This window comes from Phocoena sinus, chromosome 14 (assembly GCF_008692025.1).
Source record: "Phocoena sinus isolate mPhoSin1 chromosome 14, mPhoSin1.pri, whole genome shotgun sequence".
NCBI lineage: Eukaryota > Metazoa > Chordata > Mammalia > Artiodactyla > Phocoenidae > Phocoena > Phocoena sinus.
Window position 1 is genome coordinate 83,573,871 of NC_045776.1, and position 25,967 is coordinate 83,599,837.

Below are 25,967 nucleotides of genomic sequence, written 5' to 3' on the forward strand. Positions count from 1 at the left end.
GCCCTGGGTGTGTTTTTAAGCTATTGATTAGGCGTTTGGAAACAATGTGATTACTATTGTACTTTATACATATCTTTGAGACAAAATTCATCCCCCAAACATTTATCGAGGCCCCTGTTAGATGCTGGGTTCTGCCGAGCTCTGGACTTGAACAAAGCCTTTGAAAACGTTGGGTTCACTAGGCAGGGAAATGGCAACGTGAGCTGGTGATCTCTGTCCTCTACAAGCGAAGAACATCTCAGAAAAGGTTTCCTTCTGGCTAGCCCCCTCCCGGCCGTGTGTCAGGCTGGCTCTTCTAGAAGGTTCCTTCGGGTTGTGCCGGAACGTGACTGCTCACGGCAGGCCCCGCCTCCCACGCCAGGTGGCTGAACGATTTGGACGAGCTGATGCACCGGCGCATGAAGTTGCTGGGCGACTGCCTGCTGTGTGCAGCCTTCCTGAGCTATGAGGGCGCCTTCACGTGGGAGTTCCGGGACGAGATGGTCACTCAGGTCTGGCAGAGCGACATCCTGGAGCGGGGGATCCCCCTGAGCCAGCCCTTCAGACTCGAGAACTTGCTCACGGACGACGTTGAGATCAGCAGGTGAGGACGACCCTGGGCTGGGAGGACGGGGCACAGAGCCCGGGGGGCATGCAGCTGACCCACCTGCACAGAGACGGCAGGGAGCTCTGCCCGCCCAGCTCCCCTGCCTCGGAGGCTCCCCGTCGGCTCACAGCTCGGCCAGAAAAATCCCCATTTCCCCTGTCGCTGCCCCTTCCAGGTGGGGCTCCCAGGGGCTGCCTCCCGACGAGCTCTCGGTTCAGAACGGCATCCTCACCACCCGGGCCAGCCGCTTCCCCCTCTGCATCGACCCGCAGCAGCAGGCCCTCAACTGGATAAAGAGAAAAGAGGAGAAGAACAACTTGCGGGTACGGCTGCCCCTGACACACCCCCCACACCGCTCCACATCCTGGGGCCCAGCCCGGCTCTCCCCGGTGTCCCCAGGCCTCCACAAGGCCGAGCTGAAATGCCACCACCCTGAGGCCCCAAGCAGAGCCCTCCTCTTCCTGGCCCGCCCACCCTGTTGAGTCTTGGAGGGCGGCATGAACCACCTCGGATTCGACTCTGCCCTTTGCCTATTCGTTGCCCTGTGGGTCACCTGAAGGCAAAGACGGTGCTGTGTTCGTCTTCGCGTCCCCTCTACTCAGCGCAGAGCCAAGTGGCCTTAGATGCTCGGTCACTTTCTTTTCGGAGGGCAGGGGAGGGGCTTGATTGAGATATAATTCATCTGCCATACGATCCACCCGCTGGAAGAATATAGTTCAGTAGCTTTTAGTATATTATACATTGAGGTGTGTAGCAATCACCAGGATCAATTTTTATCACCCTCCTCCAAAAATGCTGTATCCTTTAGACATCACCACCCCCAAAACATCCATTTCCCCTCCTGCCCCTAACCCCCAGCCTCTGACAAGCACTCATGTCTTTTCTGTCTCTGTAGATCTGCCTGTGCTGGGCACTCAGTATGAGTGCGATTGTACAGTATGTGGCCTTTTGTGACTGGTTTCTTTCACTTAGCATCACGTTTTCAAAATACATTTTCCCTGCTTAGCGAATCCAACGTTTTCAAAGGCTTCGTCCAGTTTCAGGGCTCAGCAGAACCCAGCATCTAACACGGGCCTCGATAAGTGTTTGTGGGACACATTCTGTCTCAAAGATATGTATTGAGTACAGTAGTAATCACATGGTTTCCCAGTGCTGATCCACACACACTGTAGCGTCAGCACTTCATTCCTTTTATGGCGGAATAATACAGTGTGTTGCCTGGATGGACCACAGTCTGTTTACCTGCATATCAGTTGATGGACGTTTGGGTTGTTTCTGCTTTCTGGCTGTCATGAGCAGGGCTGCTGTGGACATTCACGTGTAAGTCTTTTGTGGGCGTGTGTTTTTAATTTTCTTGGGTAAAATTGCTGGGGCCCAGTTACCTTTTACTGAAATAATTAACAATTCATGATTTTCCGTTTTTATCTTTTCCTTGTTTTTTCTGGTCCTTGCTTTCGGGTATGTACATGCAGGTAGGGGAAGCATCCCAAGGTCGGGGGGAGGGGGACATCCATCCCCACAATTCACATATAACTGTAGTGGGACAAATACCATCAGTGCAGGAATATTCCTTGACGTCCCTCTTCCCTGAGCCTTCCAGAGAGTTCTGCAATTGCCAGACCTCTCCTAGCCCCCAATCCTACTCCTATCCCCGTCCTATCTCTTAAAGAGAGAGGGTTCAACTTATGGGGTGAGTGGCTAAGTACATCAATGTAATAAAAGAGGGTGGAGAGGAAGGGAAGAGGAGGTCCCAGGGGCTGGAAGGGAGGAAGAATTTTTACAGATGTTTTGAGAAAAGAGATAAGAAAGCAATCCTAGGGTTTGGAGGGGAGTGAATTTTTTTTTTTTTTTTTTTTTGTGGACTCTGTGTTTGGACCCTTTTTGAGGTCTTCTGAGAGATGTGATGAGATTCTCTCCTAATCACCTTTGGCTGCTCACCTGTGCTTTTTGAACAAGAGGCTGCTCAGAGCCTGAACCTCATGGTTTATACAGGTTACATGCCCTGCTTCTCTCCCTGTTCTGTGTTTTCCCCTCTGCCTCCCTTCAAGGTGCTGACATGTCCCCTGCCACCTCCAAGGATTTTTTTCCCCTTGAATTTGGTGAGTGAGCTGATTTTTAGCATCTGCCTCCCCTCCCTTCTAGGTGGCTTCCTTCAATGACCCCGACTTCCTCAAGCAGCTGGAGATATCCATAAAGTACGGGACGCCTTTCCTGTTCCACGATGTGGATGAGTACATCGACCCTGTGATTGATAACGTCTTAGAAAAAAACATCAAGGTCTCCCAAGGACAGCAGTTTATCATACTGGGAGACAAGGAAGTGGGCTATGATTCGAATTTCAGGCTGTATCTGGTCACCAAGCTGGCCAACCCCAGATTTAGCCCATCCGTGTTTGGGAAAGCCATGGTGATCAATTATACTGGTAAGCATATACAGAGCTGCAGTGCCGAATTTCAGGTGGAGACCACAGTCTGAGCTCATAGGCCCTCAAGGGACGTCACTTCATTCCGTGAATCATTCTCAGAGTCACAGCTTTCATAGTCAACCAATCCGTTCCTTTTGGTTTGCTTTTTGAGGCTTCACCGTGCGGCATGCGGGATCTTAGTTCCCCTGCCAGGGATCGAACCCATGCCTCCTGCATTGGGAGTTCGGAGTCTTAACCACTGGACCCCCAGGGAAGTCCCAACCAATCAGTTCTTAATGAGGAAGCAACACCAAAAGGCTTGGGGGCCTTTAGAAGGCAATGAGTTATGTGTCTTGAGATGTGCTGAGTCTGGACCACGGGGCTCAGACATTCACCCTCGGAGCGAGGCGAGACCCCTTTCTGCTGCAGCAGGAAGTTATACTGTATTTGTGTATTTAAATACACAGTATGATTTTGGATTTCCCTCTTCCTCTCAATTGAATTCGGTTAGGAATTGAATGCCACTTCCCACATTTTCTAGGATGGTCACACGGGTTCCTAGGTAGGTTAATCAGGTTTCGGTACACGTTAGGAAGCTCCCTGGTGGTCCAGTGGTTAGGACTCCGTGCTTTCACTGCCAAGGGCCTGGGTTCGATCCCTGGTTGGGGAACTAAGATCCCGTAAGCCGCGTGGCTTAAAAAAAAAAAAAGTTTGGGTATAAGCCCAGATATCTAACGAGGGTCCCCCACGATGTGGGAGCCCTGGCTTTGATTTTAGTGCATCTTCACACTTGCTGTCCACTGCTCCAGGTATCGGCATCTCTGTTTTGCTCTGTCCCGTATTTGTCACCTGGGGCTTTAGAATGGCGTTGGTGGGAGAGTGAGTCCTCGTGTTCCTGGGATGCCGGACCCACCCTCCACTTGCCCCGGGCACTGCTGTGTGGGGGAGATGAGATGGTGAGCAGCCTGGCAGGGGGACACAGTGATGAGGGCCTCCCTCGTCCCCCCACAGTCACGCTGAAAGGCCTGGAGGACCAGCTGCTGAGTGTCCTGGTGGCCTACGAGAGGCGAGAGCTGGAAGAGCAGAGAGAGCATCTCATCCAGGAGACGAGTGAGAACAAGAACCTGCTGAAGGGCTTGGAGGACTCCCTCCTCCGGGAACTGGCCACCTCCACGGGGAACATGCTGGACAATGTGGAGCTGGTGCAGACCCTGGAGGAGACCAAGTCCAAAGCCATGGAGGTATGAACTGCGTGGAAAAGTGTATCGATCCTGCTACGGAGTCCCAGAGGTGTTCCCAGGGACCCCTGTGCACCCAGTCAGCCTCTCTTAATTGAGAGCGATAGAAAATCTGGCCCTACGTGGCTCAAGTCCAAAGGGAATTTATCGGCCTAGAAAACAGAAAAGTCGAGGGATGGCTTCAGGTAGGGCTGGATCCAGGACTCCAAGCATATCATCCAGGGCTCAGTTTCTCTCCATTTCTGGACCTTCTGCTGTGTTGGCTTCATTCTCTGCCTCCCTGTGGAGCCAAGCTCCGCTTATGGTCACAAGCTGGGTCTGGCTTCGCGTCCACTGAGGTTCAAGTCCAAAGGAGAAGAATGAGAATCTTTTCCTGTCGCTGAAGTCACAGGCTCACCCCAGACTACTCCCATGGGCTGGGGATGCCATGTGTGGATTCTCTGGACCTCACTCACCCGATCCGCTCCTGGCCTCGGGGTTGAGGGCACATATGAATGAAAGGAGGAAACTGTAGGTCTCTAGATCAAACTCAGGGACTGTTACTAGAAGAAGGGGGCACGGGGGCAGGGCCGGGGGGTCGAGCCACAAATATATACCGCATCTCGCGAGAGGCTGGGGGCCCTTCCTGTGAGCGCTGCATGGCTTTCTTTGCTGCCGCCCTCCCCCCACCCCCCCCCCACCCCCACCGCCCTCTGCCTTCTTACTTTCTCGCCTGTTTCGTACGTCTTCCTGGTTTCGGCTGTAAGTGGCAGCGTGCACCTCTCCTTCAGGTATCAGAGAAGCTCAAGCTGGCGGAGAAGACAGCCCTGGACATCGACAGGCTGCGGGACGGCTACCGGCCAGCCGCCCGGAGGGGAGCCATCCTGTTCTTTGCGCTGTCGGAGATGGCCCTGGTGAGCTCCATGTACCAGCACTCCCTGATCGCCTTCCTGGAGGTCTTCCGCTTGTCACTCAAGAAGTCGCTGCCTGACTCCATTCTTCTGAAGCGATTAAGGAACATCATGGACACGCTGACCTTCAACATCTATAACTATGGCTGCATAGGTGAGCACCTGTTCGCACCGATTTAGGACCGCTGTGCGCTTCTGTCCGTGTGTCCAAATTTCCTCTTCTTATAAGGACACCAGTTGGGATTGCATGGGGGCTCTCCCTAACAGCCTCATTTTATTTTTTTAAAATTAATTTGTATTGGAGTATAATTGATTTACAATGTTGTGTTAGTTTCAGGTGTACAGCAAAGTGAATCAGTTATACGTATACATACATCCACTCTTTTTTAGATTCATTACAGAGTATTGAGCAGAGATCCCTGTGCTATACAGCAGGTTCTTATCAGTTATCTATTTTATATACAGTAGTGTATATTTTATATACAGTATATGTCAATCCCAATCTCCCAATTTATCCCTCCTCCTGCCCTTTCCCCCTTGGTAACCGTGAGTTTATTTTCTACATCTGTGACTCTATTTCTGTTTTGTAAATAGGTTCATTTGTACCATTTTTTTTTAGATTCCACATATAAGCGATATCATATGATATTTGTCTTTCTCTGTCTGACTTACTTCACTCAGTATGACAATCTCTAGGTCCATCCATGTCGCTGCAAATGGCATGATTTCGTTCTTGTTTATGGCTGAGTAACCTAATCACCTCTTAGAGGCCCTGTCTCCAGCTCTGAGGTACTGGGTATTAAGGCTTCAACTTATAGATTTTGAGGGGGACACAGCTCAAAATTGTGTTGGGCAGGAAACAGGTTGAGGGCTATCCTATAGGGCTCACTTAAGTAACCAACCCTTCTAACACGTATAAGATAGAATTCACATCACACATTTTGACTTACATGTTTTTTTTTCTTCTGTTAAAAAAAAAAGAACTCTAATGTTTTGCGTCTTCCTATCCATAAAGAGTGTGTTGATGGAATGGGCTTACTCTGCAGTAGAGATGGGCCAAATCTGTCCCACCGCCTGCTTTTGTAAATAAAGTTATATTGGCACACAGCCACACCCGTTTCTATACGGATCGTCCATGGCGGCTTTCACAGTACAATGGCAGATTTGAGTAGTTATGACAGAGACTGTCTAGTCTGCAAAGCCGAGTCAATTTACTCTCTGGCCCTTTATAGAAAGTTTGTTAATACCTCTTCTCCACTGTAAGAACTTGTGCTTTGAGTCAGGCAAACGACCAGCACTTCATTCAGAAGGTGGCTCTGAACCTCCATTGTACGGTCCTTCATCTGCTGGGGGGGGCACCCCCCCCCTTCCCACGAGGGCGTGGTAAGTGCTGCCCGGAGACGTGACCATTTCAGATGCGTACGAGCGAGGGTCACTGCCCGTTGCACTTGTGGGCACGACGTATCAATTGAGCTCACAGTTTTTGCACGCAGGTGTTCACGGACACCAAATGCAAAGACGGCTAAATGCAACTGACTGTACAGTTGAGGTGCTTCAGTTCATTTCTCTGAAATTTAAGCGTGGTGTGCATGAGAAACCCTGTGTTTAAATGCATTTGTTTTATCCAGACCCGTCTGTTGTTTCTCTTCAGGGTTGTTTGAGAGGCACAAGTTACTTTTTTCTTTCAATATGACTATCAAGATAGAACAAGCAGAGGGGAGAGTCCCCCAGGAAGAATTAGATTTCTTCTTAAAAGGTAACGAATTTGCCTCGTTTCATGCTTCCCAACTCCCTGGACCCATGTTGCACATGTGTATGAATGTGTTCACCAAAACAACGGCAGAAATTTGCCTTCCTTAAAACTTGCCTTCCAGTAGCACCGCTTTAGTAAATACCTCAGTTGACAGATCCAGCCTCAGAGATAGTTCCAGTTAACTCAGAGCAGCCAGCCTCTGCCTTAAGGCTGCCCCAAGGCTGGAAGCCACGCAGAGCTTCCTGGCTGGAGTTACACGGACGGTGACAGGGGAAGCCTAACCCGCTTCTCCTTCCAGCCCCCTTTTGAGAAGTGGATTTTCCCCCAAAGTGAGGGAAGCCCAGGAATGGAGTTGCTTACTCTTCCCCGTGTGTTGGTGTCGGCTGTTTACTTCTCTTCTGTTGTGATTAGGAAACATTTCCCTGGAGAAAAGCAAACGGAGAAAACCCTGTGCTTGGTTGTCCGACCAGGGATGGGAAGATATCATTCTTTTATCAGAGATGTTTCCAGACAACTTTGGGACTCTTCCTGATGATGTGGAGAAACATCTGACTGTCTGGCAGGAGGTGAGCAAGTGTCCCCTTTCTCCTCCTTCCCTTCCCCGCATGCCAGTCATCTCCACACTCAGTCTGTAGCCTAACTCCCTACGAGTGTGAAGATCTGCCTCTGAGTGGCTCGTGCAGAGTGTAGCCAGTGCCCTCTAGCTCCCTGGATGGAATTCTCCTTTATCTAGTTCAGCTAGTTTTGTGGGAGAACTATCTATCTCTCCATCTGTCCATCCATCTGTCCATCTGCCTCTGTCTGTCTGTCCATCCATTCATCCATTCATCCATCCATTCAAGAAACTTTGAGCATCTGTGGCTGGACCATGTCCCTTGATGGGCAGTGGGAATTCAACAGTCCATAAGACTCAGTCCATCCCTTCCTAAAGTTCAGAGTTTGGGGGGTAGAAAATGACAGATCTGACTAGACGTGGCCTGTAGATTTCGTCCCTTTACAGGGGCTCTTGGGACCTTCACATAAAAAGGGGGGCCTATATCATTTCTCAGTTGACGCCAGCATGAATGTTCTTTGCTTTTCCCAGTGGTATGACCTGGATTCACTTGAGCAGTTTCCACTCCCCCTGGGTTATGATGACAACATCACCCCTTTCCAGAAGTTGCTTATTTTGCGCTGTTTCCGTGTGGATCGGGTATATCGGGCCGTGACTGACTATGTGACTGTAACAGTGGGAGAGAAGTAAGTGAGTTGTTTGTGTTTGCTTGGCCCTTTCTGTGGGGTAGAATATCTAATGTCACCCCTTCCTGGACTCACGGATGGCAGTGGGTGGCCAGAGAGGACTGCCTTTGAGCATGATTTGGTAGCCACTCTAGAGCAGCGCTGTTTAAGAGAAATACAATGGGAGTGACATATGTCATTTCAAGTCTTCTGGTAGCCACATTCAAAAAGAAGCAGGTGAAATTAATTTTAATAACAGTTATCATAAGCATATAAAATATAATATATTAATATATAACAATATATATAATATTTACTAATAATAAGTAACTGTATTTAATTATTAAATGATACAAATGAACTTATTTACAAAACAGAAACAGACTCACAGACATAGAAAACCAATTTATGGTTACCAAAGGGGAAAGAGGGAGGGGGAGGGATATATTAGGAATTTGGGAGTAAAATATACACACCACTATATATAAAATAGATAAACAACAAGGACCTACTGTATAGCACAGGGAACTCTACTCAATATTTTGTAATAACCTAGATGGGAAAAGAATCTGAAAAAGAATATATATTTATATTATAACTGAATCACTTTGCTGTACACCTGAAACTAACACAACATTGTAAATCAACTATACGTCAATGAAAAAAGTAAATTTATAAAAAAGGAAACAGTCAAAATTAATTTTAATAACAATCATCATAAGTTATATATTAATACATCATATCATATCATATAAATAATATGTATTAATAGTTAATTATATTTAACTCAAATATTAAACTATTATCTCAACATGTAATGGATTGAGATATTTTGCGTATCTTTTGATACCAAGGCTTTAAAATCCTGTGTGAACTCACACGTACAGCACGGCTCAGTCTGGCCTCGCCACACTTCAACTGCTCAGTAACCACACGTGCCTCATGGCTCCCGTGTTGGTAGCTCTGGAATCGAGGGCGAGGCCGGATGGGTAACTTAGGGTGACAAACTCAAATCTGCCTCCACGGCCGGCGGGGGATGGAGAGGACTGAGCGTGGCTGGACGAGGACTCGGGCCCACTGGAGAGGTCAAGCCCTGGCCAGCAGGCCCTGAACTCCTGCTGACTGATGCCAGGTGGCGGCGGGGACCCAGATCTCTGACTCTTCAACGGAAACTAGAAATTTGGATATCTACATGAAATCTCCCAATCGTTATGTGCTGGCAACTAAGTTTTTAAAAATCTCGAGATGCGGGCCGTTCAGGACACGCCTGTGGAGCCGCCGGTGTGGGACCTCTGGGTTCGGTGCCCAGGGCACGTCCACCTGGAAGGCCGGCTTGTCAGGAGGCATGCAGCTCAGTACAGGTCTCCTGGACCACCCAACCCGGATGTACTGGGCTGTGCGGGGAGGTCCCCATCACCCAGGAGCTTATTACCATCCAGTGAACGAGATGTGTGTAAAACCTGGATTCCAAAACAAGGAAGGCTGAGCAAAGAGCCATACCAGAGGGACAGTCAGAAGGTTCTGGACACTGGGAGCAAGAGTGCTGGTCGGACTGGCCGGCCCCTGCCTGCGCTGTCCTCCCGGGAGCGTTTTCCAGTCGTGTTTCTTTCCCCAGGTACGTGCAGCCTCCGATGGTCAGCTTTGAAGCCATCTTTGAGCAGAGCACACCCAACTCGCCCATTGTGTTTATCCTGAGTCCTGGCTCTGACCCTGCCAGTGACCTTATGAAATTAGCCGAGCACAGTGGTTTTGGAGGGAACCGCCTCAAATTCCTTGCCATGGGTCAAGGTCAAGAAAAGGTAAATTGTTGTTGGAGGGAACAAGCCCTAAACGTGGGTGGGGTCACCGGCCCCTGTTAGGAATGAGTTAACGGATGTTTGGCTTTAAGCCAAGAATACCGCCCCCACCCCCCACCCCCCCCCACCCCCCCCCCACCCCCCCACCAGTGCCATGCATTTCCGGTCTACGGAGCAGTAATCAAACGTCACAGCGATGACAGTGTGAGCAGTAGTATAGTTCTAGAGCCAACCTGCTGTGATTGCCCAGCCTGGTTCCGTCGGCGTGTTCTGCTGTTTCCAAAGCCCTTGCACATCCAGTCTTTATCTCCCTCGGCCCTTGCAAGAGCCGCGTCTTGGATCAGGGCTGTCACTGCCCCAGTGGCAAGGCCAACTGGTCCGGGGGCAGGTGCCACTGAGTCCGAGGTTGGAGCTCTGGGGGCTGAGGGAGGCCAATGAGTGCAGCCCAGCGGACCCCGGTGGCCCCGCAGGAAGTCTAAAGGGTTGCTTCTTCGAAGGCTCCCTCCGTAGCTCCTGGAGCGCTGGCTCCTCTGTGGCTTCTGCGGCAGTGGCCAGTAGTTTCCTGGTGCTTGCAGCGGGTCTCTGGGAGAGCACAGGGTGGTGTGGCCGTGGGACGCCGACTCTTCCTTTCTGTCGCTGTCGGAGCAGGTGGCCCTACAGCTGCTGGAGATGGCGGTGGCTCGCGGGCAGTGGCTGATGCTGCAGGACTGCCATCTCCTGGGCAAGTGGCTGAAGGATCTGGAGAAGTCCCTGGAGAGGATCACCAAGCCCCACCCCGACTTCCGCCTGTGGCTCACCACGGACCCCACGGAGGGCTTCCCCATCGGGATCCTGCAGAAGTCCTTGAAGGTCTGGCAGCAGGACAGACAGACGTGCCCACGGCTCGGTTCCTTACCTCACTCCCGTTTTGCTGTGTGCGTGTGTGTGTTTAGGATAGAGTTGGGGCCCCATGGACACCCCCGCCTTTCCCAGTTCCATTTCTCCCTCTCTCTTCAGAGGTAAGCACTGTCCGGGATAGGGTGACAATTATCGGGTGACAGTGTTGACTCCCAGGCCCGTCTTTATCACTTCTGCATGTCCTCAAAACAATTTCTGGGTTAGTTTTCATGGACTTCACATTTATCCTTTTTAACTCTAATGACCGGCCCTCCCACAGCCCGCAGGACTGGAGTGAGTGCTTGTGTGTGTAAGTTTCAAGGCGTTTACCTGCCCTGTTTAATTCAGTCTCTGGGAACATTTTGGGGAATGGTTTCATCATCTCTCTCTTCCTCCAGGACGGGGAGAGGGAAAAACTTAGGTACTTCTGTTTTACATTTGAGGATCCCATGGATCAGACAAGGTTAAAAGAGCCTTCCTGGGGTCATTTGATGAGTCAGGGCAGAGCTGGAGCAACGTCTAGTTTTTAACTCATTCACGTGGGCCCTTGGGAATAGGGAAGATAGCTTTGCAAGGACGGAGGGAAAAGCCAAGACGTCTGCAGTCTGCACGGCCTTCAGAGCCCTGCTCGGGGGCCTGGGGTTTCCGTCACCATCGGTCTTTGCCTCCGACAGGTTGTCACCGAGCCACCCAACGGGCTGAAACTCAACATGAGAGCCACGTACTTCAAGATCTCTCCTGAGATGCTGGACCAGTGTCCACACCCTGCGTTCAAGTCCCTGGTCTACGTGTTGGCGTTCTTCCATGCTGTGGTGCAGGAGAGGAGAAGGTTCGGGAAGATCGGGTGGAACGTGTACTACGACTTCAACGAGTCTGACTTCCAGGTGAAGAGGCGGCTACTGCCTCTCCCGGGGGACACTCCCTCCTTCGTTGTTCCTGCCCACGTTTTCAGAAAACAGTCAGAGTGCGAAGGACTTTATGGGTTTTCGGATACCCAGGCCTGTTCCCCCTCTTTGCAGGTCTGCGTGGAAATTCTGAACACATACTTAACAAAAGCTTTCCGGCAGCACGACCCTCGGATCCCATGGGGCAGCCTCAAGTACCTAATCGGGGAGGTAGGAGCATCCTGGGCACCCGCTGCAGGCCCCCTGGGGTGGGCTGGGCTGTGGCCTGCTCCGTGGCCCCCGAGTCTTCTGGGACTCCCCTCTTGCTGCTGCCCATCAGCTGAAGGCCCCTGGGTCTCTGTAAAACATCCACCCCCCCCGCGCCCCGCTTCGTCACCCTGTTATTCTTGGTCCTAAGTGAGCGACCGTCACCTGGGCGTTTGGACTCATCGCCCTGGGGACTCATGTTCCTCGCTGAGGTTGCCTCAGGCACGTCACGGGAGCCCTGCTTCTGTTCGGCGGGCCTGGAGGTCCACTCTGGAGGCCGCGGCCTTATACAGCGCTCGTGGGAAAGCTTCCCCGGAGGCCTGTGTGTGGCTCAGACAGAGACATCACTGTTCCAAAGACAAAAGCGGCTGCTGGCTCCTTGGGTTGTTTTGTTTGCTCGTTCGCTGTGTTTTGGGGAGTTGGCCAGTTGCACACTGGCTCCCAGCATTTCATGAGGACTGCTATCACCTTGGGCTCTATGAGTCTGCACACAAGCCCTCTTGTATAGAGTGGCCCGAAGCCTGTGCAGGTCGGCACGGTTTGAGCTGTACAGTGGCCGGGCAGCAGGAGTCTCTCTAAGGGCGCATCCGGGCTTGACCCTGGACTGTCCACTGGGCCCGGGGCCTCAGGGCCCACCCCGTAGCTTCTGGGTCCTGGCCGGCTCTCACTCCCTGTAATGTCAGGTCATGTACGGAGGACGGGCCATTGACAGCTTTGACCGGCGCATCCTGACCATCTACATGGATGAATACCTGGGGGACTTCCTTTTCGATACTTTCCAGCCGTTCCACTTTTTCCGGAACAAGGAAGTGGACTACAAAATCCCCACGGGGGATGTCAAGGAAAAATTTGTTGGTGAGATTTCTCAGCCATCAGAAAGTATGTACATGTTTTATTCTAAGGGAGCCCGTACATTTCAGCTCTTCTGGTTTCTGTGGTTGGCTTGATGCTTCTTCTGACCCCTTCCCTGGTGGGACTCTTTGACGGCTCGGGGGTGTTTTCTTATGCCTTTTAGCGGGGCCCAGTGGGCTCTTCCTAGCCTCAGAGCTGACGGAGTTAGTTCAGACTTCCTGTCCTGGAATGATGGTAAATATATCAGAGTCTCCCTGGAAGGGCAGAGTGGCCCCTGGGGAAGTCACTGAGCCATTTTCATAAAAGATACACGTAGAGAAAGTTCCCTGGTGGCCCAGTGGTTAGGACTCTGCACTCTCACTGCTGTGGGCCTGGGTTTGATCTCTGGTTGGGGAATTGAGATCCCGCAAGCCGCGAGGCATGGCAAAAAAAAAAAAAAAAAAAGATGCACACAGGACTGTATTGGGCATGGTGGTGTAGAATTCCCATTTTAAAAGCACGCCACCCTCTCAGAGGTGGAATGTAGTCTAACGTGTGTGGGGACGTCGAGGCTGTGGGCCCTCGGGAATCGGAGGTGGCATGGCAGTGTAACCGCTGTTCTCTCCCATTACAGAGGCCATTGAGGCCCTCCCTCTGGCCAACACGCCTGAAGTGTTTGGGCTGCACCTCAACGCTGAGACTGGGTATTACACTCAGGCAGCTCGAGACATGTGGTCTCAGCTGCTGGAGCTGCAGCCTCAGACGGGTAAAGTCCCCTGCAGAGGACTGTGCCCATCGGACTGGGGACAAAGGGCATTGGTGCAAAGTGCTGCTTCGGGTTCTGATAGCTTCCGTACTGTTGGTGCCCTTCTGAGAGCCAGGGGGCACCCCAGTCCTGCGCTCAGATGCCTTGCTCTCTCTGAAACGTGTCCTGATTTCAGGGGAATGCAGCACCGCCATCAGCCGAGATGATTACACTGGCCATGTGGCCAAGGACATAGCAAACAAGATGCCCAAAGTCTTTGACTTGGACCTGGTCAGGAAGCAGCTGGGGATGGCCGCCTCCCCTACCTCAGTGGTGCTCCTGCAGGAGCTGCAGCGCTTCAACAAGCTTGTCATACGGATGTCCACGTCCCTGGCTGAACTTCAGAGGGTAAGCCTGTTCCTCAAGTGCAAATTCCTGCCTCGGTGGAGTGCTGGGTTTTCCGCTAGTCTTGCCTGACTGCTCTTGATTCTATAAACAGGCCTTGGCTGGAGAAGTTGGGATGAGCAGTGAATTAGATGATGTAGCCAGGTCCCTCTTTCTTGGGCAAATCCCTAATATCTGGAGAAAGCTTGCCCCTGACACCTTAAAGTCCCTCGGAAACTGGATGCCCTACTTCCTGCGGAGGTTCAGCCAGTACACGACGTGGGTGAGTGAGAGGCAGCGGTCTGCTTGCTGGTTCAAGGCTTGGCCTGGACCCCCTCAAACCACTTCCCGACTCCTTCTCCCCTCCCCAGCGGTACCTCTGTCAGGAGCTGACTGGGTGCTCTGGAAATGGTCTCGGACTCTGCAAGCGTATCTGTTTTTTTTTTCCTTTTCTCCCTCCCCCCCTCCCTTCCTTCCTCCCTTCCTCGGGGGCTTCCCTGGTGGCGCAGTGGTTAAGAATCCGCCTGCCAATGCGGGGGGCACGGGTTCAAGCCCTGGTCCGGGAAGATCCCACATGCCGCGGAGCAGCTAAGTCCGTGCGCCACAACTACTGAGTCTGCTCTCTAGAGCCCTCGAGCCACAACTACTGAGCCCGCGTGCCGCAACAACCGAAGCCTGCACGCCTAGAGCCCGCGCTCCCCAACAAAGAGAAGCCACCGCAAGGAAGAGTAGCCCCTGCTCGCCGCAGATAGAGAAAGCTCACGCACAGCAACGAAGACCCAACCCAGCCAAAAATAAATACATATATTAAAAAAAGAAAGACTTTGAAGCATACTATGGCCAACTTGATTTATCCATCTAAGCGTCTGTCTTGGCAATTGTTCCATCTAAGTACCTCTAGACGTCATTCCTTCTAGGCTGCTCCGTCTCACAGATATCCTGTATCCTTTCCCCTGATGGATATTTAGGCGGTTACCATTGGTTTTTTTGTTCTCTTTTTTGGATTTTTTGTTTTGCTAGTACGAACACCACTCTGGGGCACATGCCTTTGGAGACTCATGTGAGTATGTTCCACGGGTGCAGTGGAAGAGCTGGATCCGAGTGTGTGCGTTTTAAATTCTGACAGCTCTTGTCAGATGGTTTTCTAGAGAACTTGAAACCACAGCGTACGAGAATGATTATTTCCTCACCTCTCTGCAACGTGGTGTGTGCTTAGTACTTTGGATCTTTTTCTCCCTCATAGGCAAAAAGTAATATCAGCTATGTTGGTTGTGTATTTCTTTAATTATGGTGAGGCTGAGTGTATCTGACACGTTTATAGACATTTTGTGTTTTTCTATGAACTGTCTTTGTATCTTGATTTCATTTTTATCAAGTTCTCCACCTTTTTTTAAAAAATTATTTATTTATTTATTTTTGGCTGTGTTGGGTCTTCGTTGCGGTGCTCAGGCTTCTCCGGTGGCTTCTCTTGTCGCAGAGCATGGGCTCTAGGCGCGCGGGCTTCAGTAGTTGTGGCTTAGTTGCTCCGCGGCATGTGGGATCTTTCTGTGGGATCAAACCCGTGTCTCCTGCGTTGGCAGGCAGATTCTTAACCACTGCGCCACCAGGGAAGCCCCTCAAGTTCTCCACCTTCTAAAATTGGTTTTTAAGAGCTCTTTGTACATCAAGGGAATTAAGTCTTTTGTCTGCTGGTGTTACAGATATTTCCCCAGCTTGCCTTAAGCTTTTTGATTCTGTGGTATTTTTTCCATAGGAAAGTTTTACGTTTTAATGTAGTCAAATAGATCAGTCTTTTCTTTTATGGCTTCTGGGTTTTGTATTCCCCACTCCAAGATTCTGAAAACATTCACTGGAGATTTGATTTGTAGTTTTGTGGTTTATTTATTTAGTTTAGTTTTGTTTTTATTTTTTTGGCCTCGCTGTGTGGCATGCGGGATCCTTGTTCCCCGACCAGGGATCGAACCCACGCCCCCTGCAGTGGAAGCGCTGAGTCTGCATATGGTGTATTTTCTATATTTAAATCTTGGCTGCACCTGGAGTTTGGTGATCCAGCTTGTTTTTCCCAGTGGGCTGCCAGTTGTCCCAACACCATCTTCCTGCCCCTAACGTGAACTACATCTTTTGTCAGCTTTGACCCTGGCATTGGATGGCAGCCCCAGGCTCTCACCAGCTGCCTTCTCTCTCCAGGTCACCGAGAGTGAGCCCAATGTGATGTGGCTCTCGGGGCTGCACATCCCAGAATCCTACCTCACGGCCCTGGTGCAGGCCACCTGCCGGAGGAACGGCTGGCCGCTGGACCGCTCCACCTTGTTCACGCAAGTGACCAAGTTCCAAGATGCAGACGAAGTGAATGAGCGGGCGGGACAAGGTACGGCCAGCTCCCTGCGGATTCACAGCCTCTCATGTAGGGTCTCCCTCCCCAAGCTACCCTCAAAAGGGCTGAGCACAGTGTGGGCCCGGAAAGTCAGACTGCTGCAAATACTGGCCATGTTTGTGTGCTGTCCACGTGGGGCTTGACGTCTCTGAGGGTGAGTCCAGATGTTTCTTTTCCAGTTTTTCCATTGAGACGTGGGCTGATGTCAGGGGAGAGCTGAGCCACACTCGCCCAGCTTGTCTGTGGGAAATGGGCTACTAGGTTAGAAAGAACTGGATCGCCAGGTGGCTTCCCTGGAACCCATGAGGGCCCGGGGGCATGGTAGCCAGAGAGCAGGATGGGCCAGGTGGGAACCGTTCAATTGTGCTATAACGTCAAGTCCCTTAGACACTGGTTACTGACTGTGTGAACTACGGCTGGAAACTGTGGTTTCCCGGGGGGGTCGCGTCTTAGAGGACATCTCGCTGCAAGCACAAAAGCCCTCTTCAGCTAGCTTAGGGAGAGGGGGTTTACGGTGAACATTGTGGAGCGCTCAGGCCTCTTTGTAGAAGGCCAGCGAGGTCTCAGAGGGACCGGCGGTCTTGGGGTGGCCATGGTGCCAGCTGACTCTGGGGCCCGAGGCCAGTTAAGTCTGTGGGCCATGATGCCACATTGCTGGGGAGAGGCGACCACCCCTCTTCCGTGGCGCTGTGGCCATATGGAGGGTCACGGGGTCTCCAGGGTGTCCCATCTGGGCTCTACAAAAGGAAAGTGGGCGGGGTAGAAATGGTGGCCACCCCTTTTGGGAAGAGGCAGGGGCTGTGTATGGGGAAGGAGAATCAGTTAGTTACCCTTTTGTTTGTCCATATGCGCATCTGCTAGAGCTGCCGCATCGGCAGAGTGACACTTGCCTCCGCCTAAGTGCGGCTCTCTTCCTGGTGCCTCTAGGATGCTTTGTCTCAGGACTCTATCTAGAAGGCGCTGACTGGGATGTAGAAGAAGGATGTCTTATCAAGAGCACATCCAAGGTGCTGGCCGTCGACCTGCCGGTCGTGAAGATCATCCCCACTGAAGCCCATCGCCTCAAACTGCAGGTGAGAGGCCGACGCCTGCCCCGTTTCCCCTCTTCTCCTCTGACTGGAGTTAGACGCCAGGTGGTTTCCAAGAGCCTTGCCTTTTAGCACAGGGGCTCTTAACCTTTCAGGGCTGGGGGAAGCCTTTGAGCCACGTCCCGGGGGAACAATGCATGCGTGCGTGTGCGTGTGTGCAGAACCTTCCGGGGGCGGCACGGGTTCAAGGTTGGAGGCCGTGGCCCAGACCAGCTTGAGGAGCGACTCCTCCCTTCTGGTGAAATTCTGCGCTCATTGCGTGGATCGGAAGGTAGCTACATCCGGTGTGGACGGCTGGCGCCCCTGCAGGACGGCCTGCTCTGCTGGCCGACCCCGCTTCTCATGGGTGTCAGCAGAGCCCGGCACCTCGCGGGGCCCCTCCGCACCCGTAGCGCTTAGACGAGCCTTCGCCCTCCCCGGGACCCGCGCTCCCCTCTGCCCGCGCCGGCACCTCACGCCCCTTTCCTGTGCAGAACACTTTCCGGACGCCCGTCTACACCACCTCCATGAGAAGGAACGCCATGGGGGTCGGCTTGGTTTTTGAAGCCGATCTCTTCACCACGAAGCACATTTCTCACTGGGTCCTGCAAGGGGTGTGCCTCACCCTGAATTCTGATTAACCCTCTGGGCGAAGAAAACGGCACGAGATTCTAAGTCTGTGGCCGGCAACGGATGTGCTGGGAATTCGTGATGACGCACCATCTGCTGTCACTTCTTGGGGCCTCTCGAGGCAGGAGGGGGGTTGACACTGATTTTTTTCTTTCATTTGAAATCAGCCATTTGTATGTCTTTCCATATAAGTTAACCTGAATGGTTTTATTTTTTTTTTAACTTTAAAAAAAAAGGATTCTGTGGTATTCAAAAAGTAAATTCAACAAGAGCATTTTAAGACGTGTCGAATTTGCTTTTCCTTCTCGGGGGAACCACTTAAGCAAAACTGCCTGCGTGTCGATGGCACAAGTGAGAATTCTAACGCGAATTGTCAAAGGTGGTTTTTCGATGGTCCAGGTCTCTCAGCAGACGCCTCTCTGGAGCGAGGGCCGCGTGCTGGGGCGCGGAGGCAGCAGGGCCCCCGTCCCTGGGCTGACGAGGCCGGACTCACCCACACCCTTCCAGAACTCTCCCGCCCGGCTCCCCGGGCGCTGGCCTGGCAGCCTGTGGGGGAGGGTGCTGAGCCCGGTGTTTTGATTCCTGCGTGAGGCTGTGAGGGGTTGGGTGCGGACGAAGAACCCGAAGGACCGGCGGCTACCGGGCGTCTCTTCGTCCTGCGCACCTGGGGCTACTCCGGCCAGGCCCGGCCGGGGGCGAGGAGCGGCTTTACCCTGCGAGGGAGGAACGGGGCTGGGCTGAGCTGAGCGCTAGCGGGACACGAGGGCGAGGCCAGTCACGGGGACAACTGGCTTTTGCTAGAACTGCCGAGGCGCAGAACGTTCTAAGGGATGGCTCAGGGCAGTGAGACACAGCAGGGGACTCGTCTTTCCGGAAGTGAACCCCACCACCCCTGGGTGAGCCCACTGTCTGGGCAGCAGTTACGGGGGCAAGGGGCAGAAGCGGGCGCTATTTCTTTCCCTCCCACTGTCCCCCCCCCCCCCCGCCAGGCCCACCCTCGGGTGGTTTAATAAAAGACACGGAACAGAAAGAAGGCAGGTTTAGAAAATAAAGTTTGTTGGGATCTTGAACATTTTGGATAAAACTAACAAAAAAACAACACACATTCAGGTCGTGGTGATATGAGGAGTGACGTCATCTTATTTAGTTCCCGTGACTTAACATACATCTGCTCGGTTATCCGTGCCGCCCCCGGGGGAGGGTGTGTCGGGAGGTTACGGGGGTCTCCTGGAGGGAGCAGGGCTGCTCCGGACAGGCCGCCCTGGAAACGGGAGGGATGAGGTCAAGGTCGTTACGTGTTGCTCCGACTTTATAATTAGGCGTGTGACTATCTGATGTCGTTAACGTCGAGCAGCGGCGCAGCCTGCGGCCCGTGCTTTGTCCGCGAGCGCGCTCAGATTCCGCGGAGCCGGGCTGGAAGCAAGCGAGTCGGCACACAGGTGTTTGGCCGCGGCGATTAGTAAGTACGGATTCCGTAGCAGGGACACGAGCGTGTGTCGGTGTCGGTCAGAGGGCAGGGGGAGCAGGAGAATAACCTGTTGACAGGCGTGAAAACAATTCGGCATGCATGGGAATTGAAAAAGAAAAGAAACAGAGGAGGTGCGGCTGAGTTTTCCCTAGGAGTGATCACAGTGCCTCGAGAGCGCGGGGAAGGGTCGCGGGGGGCCTTCACACAGTTCTGTCCGTCCCTGAGTGCTTCCTCGCCACCTTGCCGCCTCCGTTCACCTGGTCCACCGCCAGCGTCTCCACCTCGGGCGGGGCCTGCGCCGGGGTCGCGTGGTGGATGCGGTGCGCCACGCCCACGTGCGCCCTGTGCGGCTTCTCGCGGGCGGGGCTGGGCTGCTCGCCGGCGCTGCGGTCCGAGGCGATGGGGGGGATGACGAGGGGCCGCTCCTTGACGAGGTGGACCTCGGCCGACTCCCTGGCCAGCAGGAACGGGGTGGGGTCGGGCATGGCGTCCACCGGCTCCCGCAGAAGCAGTTTCCGGCTCTCGGCCCCGAATCTGTAGACCTCCTCGAACTCCGGGTGCAGCGGGGCCGAGAGGCTCTTCTTCATGCGGCGCCGGGGCGTCTCGGGCAGCCTGTCCTTGGGCGGGGCCGGCTTGTAGCTGGCCAGCGCGGGGCTGCCGGCCGGGCTGCCGTCCGAGGTGCCGCCGGAGCTCAGGAGCTTCCTCTTGGTGGCGTGCAGCTGCGACGTCAGGTAGGCGATGGTGCCGGCGCGCTGCTCCAGCTCGCTGCTCAGCGCGCCCAGCTTGTGGCTCTTCACCTTCAGCTCCTCCAGGTACCGCCTCTCGCGCTCCTTGATGCTGTTCTCCAGCACGACGACCATCGCGCTCTTCTGCTCCAGCTCGGTCAGCAGCTCGTTGTTCTCGTCCTCCTTCAGCTTCAGCTGAGCCTCCAGGTCTTCACATCTTTTCTTGAGTTCGCTGCTTCTAGAAGATCCGTCTCCTGGAAGGCCAAGCCGAGGGAGCGGAGTGAGAACCCGAGGGCAGGGCAGCCAGGCCCTGGGGGGCAGGGAGACCTTCTGTGTGCGGGGATCGGGGGTCTAGGCCGGCCTCCCCTCCCCACGGTGGCGGTTCCCCTGGCCAAGATGGGTGCGGTGCCCACAGGCCACACGGAGGGTAGGACCCCCATCGCTCGTGCCACCTCCGTGTCCTCTCCCCCCAGGAAAGGGTAGGAGATCAGGCGGTCTTTGAGGCCCCATCCAGCTCTCCAGCTTATTGCGTAAAAGGATGTCTCCAAATTTCAAAAATGCCGACGTTAAAATGGGCAATTTCAGAGTATTAGACCTCTCCAAAGGCTGAGGATTAAACTGTTAGCAGAGCCATCTGTCTGCGCCATTCCAAGCACGGTTTGGAAAGGCAAATGTAGACTTCCTTTATGTCTAGAGCACCAAAGCTCTGAAATTGCAGAGGAGACTGGATGCCAGGCTGCCACCTTTCCCCCGACACGGGTCCCCTCTCTGCATCTCTCAGAGCATGGCATCCCTGGGCCTGAGCTCAGGCCCCACCTTGGTCCTTGGCCTGCCCCTAACACCACATAGGCCGCCCTCCGGCAAGACTCTCCCTGGCTGTGCTCGCGCTGGTGCAGGGCGGCTGAACGGGGCGGGTGGTCCGTGAAGGTAGGAGGCCCTGGTAGTGAGGCCGGAACCAGTGTTTGTGGGTGCCTCTCAGATGAGGATGCGGGCCGAACGGCTCCTCCGAGGGCCGCGTCTGCGTGTGCTTCCACCCCTGGGCGGGGCACCAGGCCCACCTGAGAGGCTTGCGCTCTGCCCCCCACAGGAGATGCCCCATGCCAGCTGTTACCATGAGCCCCTGATGAGGGGCCGGGTTGGTGGGCGGGTGGCCTTGGGACTCAGGGCTGAGAACCACGCCTGGAGAGGCTATAGGGCAAGAATGGTGTTTCTACAGATTAGCATGGGCTCAGAGGGGACAGGAAGTAAGGACAGGCTGATTTCGGTGACATGGATGGCAGGGGTGCGGGCTGGAGTCCCCGACTGGAGGTGGCCATCCTGCTCTCCTGAACCCCGTCCCCAGGCCCCTCATCCACCACACACAGGAAAAGGGGGTCCTGGCTCCCGGAAGGCACACTTAGGAGACGTGGCACGGGTAGCGCAGATGGAAAGTCAGTGCTGGATGGTGCTCTCGGGCTCAGGGGAACAGTCACGAGGACCTAGACACGCTCGTGAATAGTTACTGCTCGTGTGAGGCCTGTTTAGAAAAAGTCATCTCGACTCAAGTGTGGTTTCTACACTTTTAAAAGCCTCACCCTGTTCTGGGGAGCAGCTATTGGGACAGGCCACAGAGGCCCCGGCTTCTGTCTCCTCTGCTCCAGCTGCCATCAGGCTGATAGTTTTGGGGGTCCCTGAGGATTCTGGTTTTGGGGGAGCATTTCTGGGACTAGAGTCTAGAGAAAGACCTTCAGCGCTGCTCTGGGGGCCACCCAGAAATGTGACCCCTCGCCCAACCAGTCTGTAGAGAGCACACACTTTGTGCCAGGTCCTGTGCTAAGCTCCACGGACACAGAGGAGGTGGGACCCCGCTCCATCTCCTCTTTCCTTCCGGTTTAAATCACATCTATTTCTTGATTACAGAAGGGACACATACTCACTGTAAAAAAATCAGAAAACCCAGAAGAACACAGAACAGGCATTCCAAGTACGTGTGTCGATCAGAAGGAAATAAAAGCACTCACCCCTCCCACCCCACCGACACACCGAGGGGTCCAAACTGCCCTCCCACCTTTCCTCAGAGAGCCCTGGTCACACGTGCAACTCTTCACAGCAAGTGTGTTTTCTTCTACGTGTGTAATTAGTGAAAACAGGTGGACCAACGTGTGCCTCAACAGGAAACAACAGGAAGCATCAGCTTTTGGGAAGGGAGTTCTTACCTGTCTGATCCGAACTTTTAAGTGTCAGCTCATACGTTAAATCTAAAAAGGAGATCATATATGTTAATTTTGTATGATTACGGTATATTTCGAGACCTTCATCAACTCTGAAAACGCACGATCAGCCTGCGAGTCCTGCCCGAACAGCATCGGAGGCAAGAGTGAGAAGAGCAACTGTCAGCGGCCGCTGTCCTTACTCGGGTTCGGGGGGGCCCTTCTTTTCCCCGTTACACACTCCAGCACCCACAATTAGCAGGCAGCTTGCTCTGTGTAGCACACTTTGGTCACTGGTTCCAAGACGCACGGTAACTTCTAACCATTGCACCTGGATCCTTCAGGTCCTCAGTAAGCTGAGAACTGGCTTCACAGCTTTACGCTTGTGCGTGTGGCCTTGGCAAAGAGGACGAGGTGACGCATTCAAATGGACCCCAGAGATGACAGGGTTAACCAGAGAGAGAGAAGAAGGCGGCCCCCTCCTCACTCACCCCGCACAGCTTTTGAGCCAGCCAGTGCGAGGTGACCTCGATGACAGGTCCTGCTTTGCTCTACAGCCCTGGCAGGCCTGGGACTGCCCCCCGCCCTGGTCCCCGGAGCTCGCTGGGGCCCCCGTACCTGTGCAGTGTTGCTGCAGCCGCCTGATCTCCGCGTGCAGCCCCTTGAGCGTGCTGGCGTGCTCCCGCTGAAGGAACAAGAGGTTCTTCTGCGCGCTGTGCAACTGGTTCTCCAGGTTTGCGGTCGCCATGCTGGCATCCAGATGACCTGCGGGGGACACAGGGCCTGGTGGCTGTCCCCGACAACGAGGGTCTCGGGGTGGCGGGCTGGAAGAGGACGCCGCCTGCCCTCCCTGGCCCTGCGGGCTGGAGGGCAGTGTGAGGCCCCGCTCCGGATGCAGACGGCTCCCTGATTCCAAATCCTAGGCTCTCCATGGGCTACCCGACTTCAACAGACTGAGAGCAAAACCTCCCTTGACAGACTTCCCTGAGGAGGTGAAGCACTGCTGCCCCCGCTCAGGAGAAGCGGGCGCGGGGAACTGGAACCTAGAGCTGGCGGGCCAGGAGGAGGACGACGAGCGTGGCGTTTCGGAGGGAAGCCCCGGGACCTCACAGAGTTGAGAGCCCCCCAAGTCCTTCTTTCCTCGGGAATCTCCTGAGAACCATCTCACGGGGCCACGTGGTGGCTGCAGGCGTCTGGAGGCCGGACCCAGACCCTGCCGTCCGCCACCCCCCGCCCCCGCCGCCTGCTTCCATCCTCCATCACCAGCCACTCGCTCAGGGCCTTCGCTGTAACTCGAGAAATGTGGCGAAGTCAGTTGGCCGTTCTGTAAAAGCTAGCCCAGTCATTCAAGACGCCTTGCACGGCACTGAAACGGGCTGAGGATGAAATGTGGATTATCTGCCTATAAATTATTCCTGTGAGTACGGAGCCTCGGGTGCCTTTTTCCTAATCTGCTGGGCCAACGAGCGCCCCCAAAGGAAATACCACCCCTCAGAGGGCTTCCGGTGAGCGGGCGTGTGGCAGGGTGGCACGAGGGTCCGCTCTGGAGGTGGCAACACGCCGGGCGACACCAAGCACTGTCTGTTACCTGTAAGCCCCGCAGCTTACAGATAATTTACACCCCAGGCCTGGAGCTAAGAACGGTGCGTACCTGGAACCCAGGACACGTGTTTTCATTCACACGAGGAGGCTGGAGGAGGAAAGGAAAGTGAGGGAGTGCAGAGAAGGACAGAGAATGTGCCCGACAAAGCCTGGGCGAAGGGTGCACACGGACACGTCCTGGAAGGGACACGCCTGTCAGGGGAGAAGCTGGCGAGAGACAGCTGTGACGAAGAAGAAACAGCGCAGTTTTGGGTGGGAGTGTTCACTGCACCTATTACCGGAGGCGATCTGGCAAAGTGTATCTGGAGCCTTAGAATTTATCTTCCGTCTGACTTAGCGGTTCCACTTCTAGGAATCCACCAGGGGGAAATGGTGGCCTCTGTGTGAGAAGGTGTAGCTATAGGAGGACGGTCACTACAGTGCAGTTCACAGTCAGAAAAGACCGGAGACAACTCAAAATCCAGCAAGAGGGAGCTGGTTGAGTAAACACAGGATCGTTTCTATGCAAGGAAGATCAGATTTCCCCAGGCCTTGAGCTCTACCTAAAAGCTGGCTGCAGGCCATGCCAGAGCTGAGTTTCCATCCACCAGAGCCTTCCTCAGGGGAGCTGAGAGCAGCCTTTCCACAGGAGCGAGGAAGGTTTCCTCCCCGGAATTGTCTCCATGCTGTAGCCACAAGTTCCTTGTATGGGGCTGCCGGGCCAGACACTAATTCTAACTGGAGCCCCACGGTGCCTGAGATCCCGACCCTGTGTGGTCAGCACGTGGCCTTGGGAGGAGGACGCTGACCTAACAAAGGAGCCAGCCCGGAACAAGGCAAGTCCGGGGCGTGATCCGTGAAGGGCTACAGAGTGTCCGAAAGCTGGACAGCCTCGACATCGAACGGAGGCAGATGCAGGACCGCTTCTGGAGCTTCCGGTAGAGATGCCCATGTTTCCTTCTGCTCAGCAGACCTGAGTCGGTCACTCTGGCATCAATTCCGTCGTCTCACCGGGAACATCAACTCCCAGGCGCTACGATGGGCTTCGCAAGTGGCCACGCCGGAGGAGATGCCTTGTTCTCCTCTTTAGAAGGATGGACCCAAATCTGCGCTCCTGGTGGCTAATGGAGAAAGCAGAGCCTGTGTTTCAGGGGTTTGCCATTGACGAGAAAGAACAATTTACATTTGATCCAGAACTTAGTGGGTCTGGAAGGGTGAAGAACGAGCTGGGTGTACAGTTGCCCCCTCGCTGCCCAGCGGCCTGGAGCGTCCACCGCTGTGTCTTGGTGACCCTACTTGGAAAACAGTTCTCAAGTCCACTTGCTTTTCTCCGTCTCTACACCTAAGCCACACCACCCTCACCTGAATCGCTGCGGCATCCTCCCTCTGTCCTCTCTCGCCGCCTCGATTCCGTCCCCACATCGTAGCAGAGTGATTTTCACAGAATCTTCGGGGGCTCCCACGGCTCTGAGTGAGGCTGGTCCACATGGGCCAGCCTCCAGGTGAGCCTCCAGGGCCTTGGCTGGGCCTCGCCTCCACACCCCGGGGCCTTGTCTTGGGCTCCTCTGCCCGGAGTGCTCCTCTCGGGTCCTCCCTTGGGCCCACCGTTCCCGTGAGCCAACGTCTGCGTGTCCTTTACTTCTCGGCCCAAGTTCACTTCCTCCCGGAAGCCCTGGCCCCCGGGCCGGGCGAGGTCACGCACTCTAAGCCTTCACTGCCTGCCCACAACTAGTTAACGGTCTCGCGCCTCCACGCGCAGACTGCAGGCTCGGTCCCCGCTGTACCCCGGGCCCTCGCACGGTGCCTGGCGCCCAGGAGGCCCACCGCCAGCACCTGCTAACCCAGTGGGCCCCAGCGCCGGGTTGTCCAGCGTGGGTGCGGCACCAGGGGAGCTTGAGGCCCTCAGGGCTGAAGAGCCTTTGCTTCCACGAGCTTCTGGCTTAACTTACAGGCATGCCTCGCACAGAGAAAGCATGATGTGCTAAAACTGCAAAACGGTTTCGTCCGGCACTGACGGCACAAAATGAGGTGTCGCCGAGACCAGAAATAAACATGTGTTCT

General features: G+C 54.1%; 2 protein-coding genes across 4 annotated transcripts in view; one reads left to right on the forward strand and one right to left on the reverse strand.

The window, feature by feature from the left end:
- The window catches only part of DNAH10 (dynein axonemal heavy chain 10), a 149,161-nt gene extending 130,944 nt beyond the window's left edge, over positions 1–18,217 (forward strand). The window contains 19 exon segments of the mRNA XM_032603032.1: positions 362–583; positions 762–909; positions 2,729–3,008; positions 4,002–4,231; positions 4,999–5,272; positions 6,770–6,874; positions 7,283–7,437; positions 7,956–8,110; positions 9,705–9,888; positions 10,534–10,734; positions 11,436–11,645; positions 11,781–11,876; positions 12,596–12,767; positions 13,378–13,509; positions 13,685–13,896; positions 13,988–14,155; positions 16,060–16,240; positions 17,174–17,319; positions 17,808–18,217. Of these exon segments, the coding sequence (XP_032458923.1) occupies positions 362–583; positions 762–909; positions 2,729–3,008; positions 4,002–4,231; positions 4,999–5,272; positions 6,770–6,874; positions 7,283–7,437; positions 7,956–8,110; positions 9,705–9,888; positions 10,534–10,734; positions 11,436–11,645; positions 11,781–11,876; positions 12,596–12,767; positions 13,378–13,509; positions 13,685–13,896; positions 13,988–14,155; positions 16,060–16,240; positions 17,174–17,319; positions 17,808–17,954 (3,418 nt within the window). The 3' untranslated portion in view covers positions 17,955–18,217.
- Positions 18,218–18,977: 760 nt separating this feature from the next.
- CCDC92 (coiled-coil domain containing 92) overlaps positions 18,978–25,967 on the reverse strand; it is a 30,263-nt gene continuing 23,273 nt past the window's right edge. For all 3 annotated transcript variants that reach the window (XM_032602475.1, XM_032602473.1, XM_032602474.1), the window contains exons 2-4: positions 22,944–23,090; positions 22,332–22,373; positions 18,978–20,390 (exon numbers count right to left, since the gene is read on the reverse strand). In XM_032602475.1, coding sequence (XP_032458366.1) covers positions 19,612–20,390; positions 22,332–22,373; positions 22,944–23,073 — 951 coding nt within the window. In that variant the 5' untranslated portion in view covers positions 23,074–23,090 and the 3' untranslated portion in view covers positions 18,978–19,611. The remainder of the gene's footprint in view (positions 20,391–22,331; positions 22,374–22,943; positions 23,091–25,967) is intronic.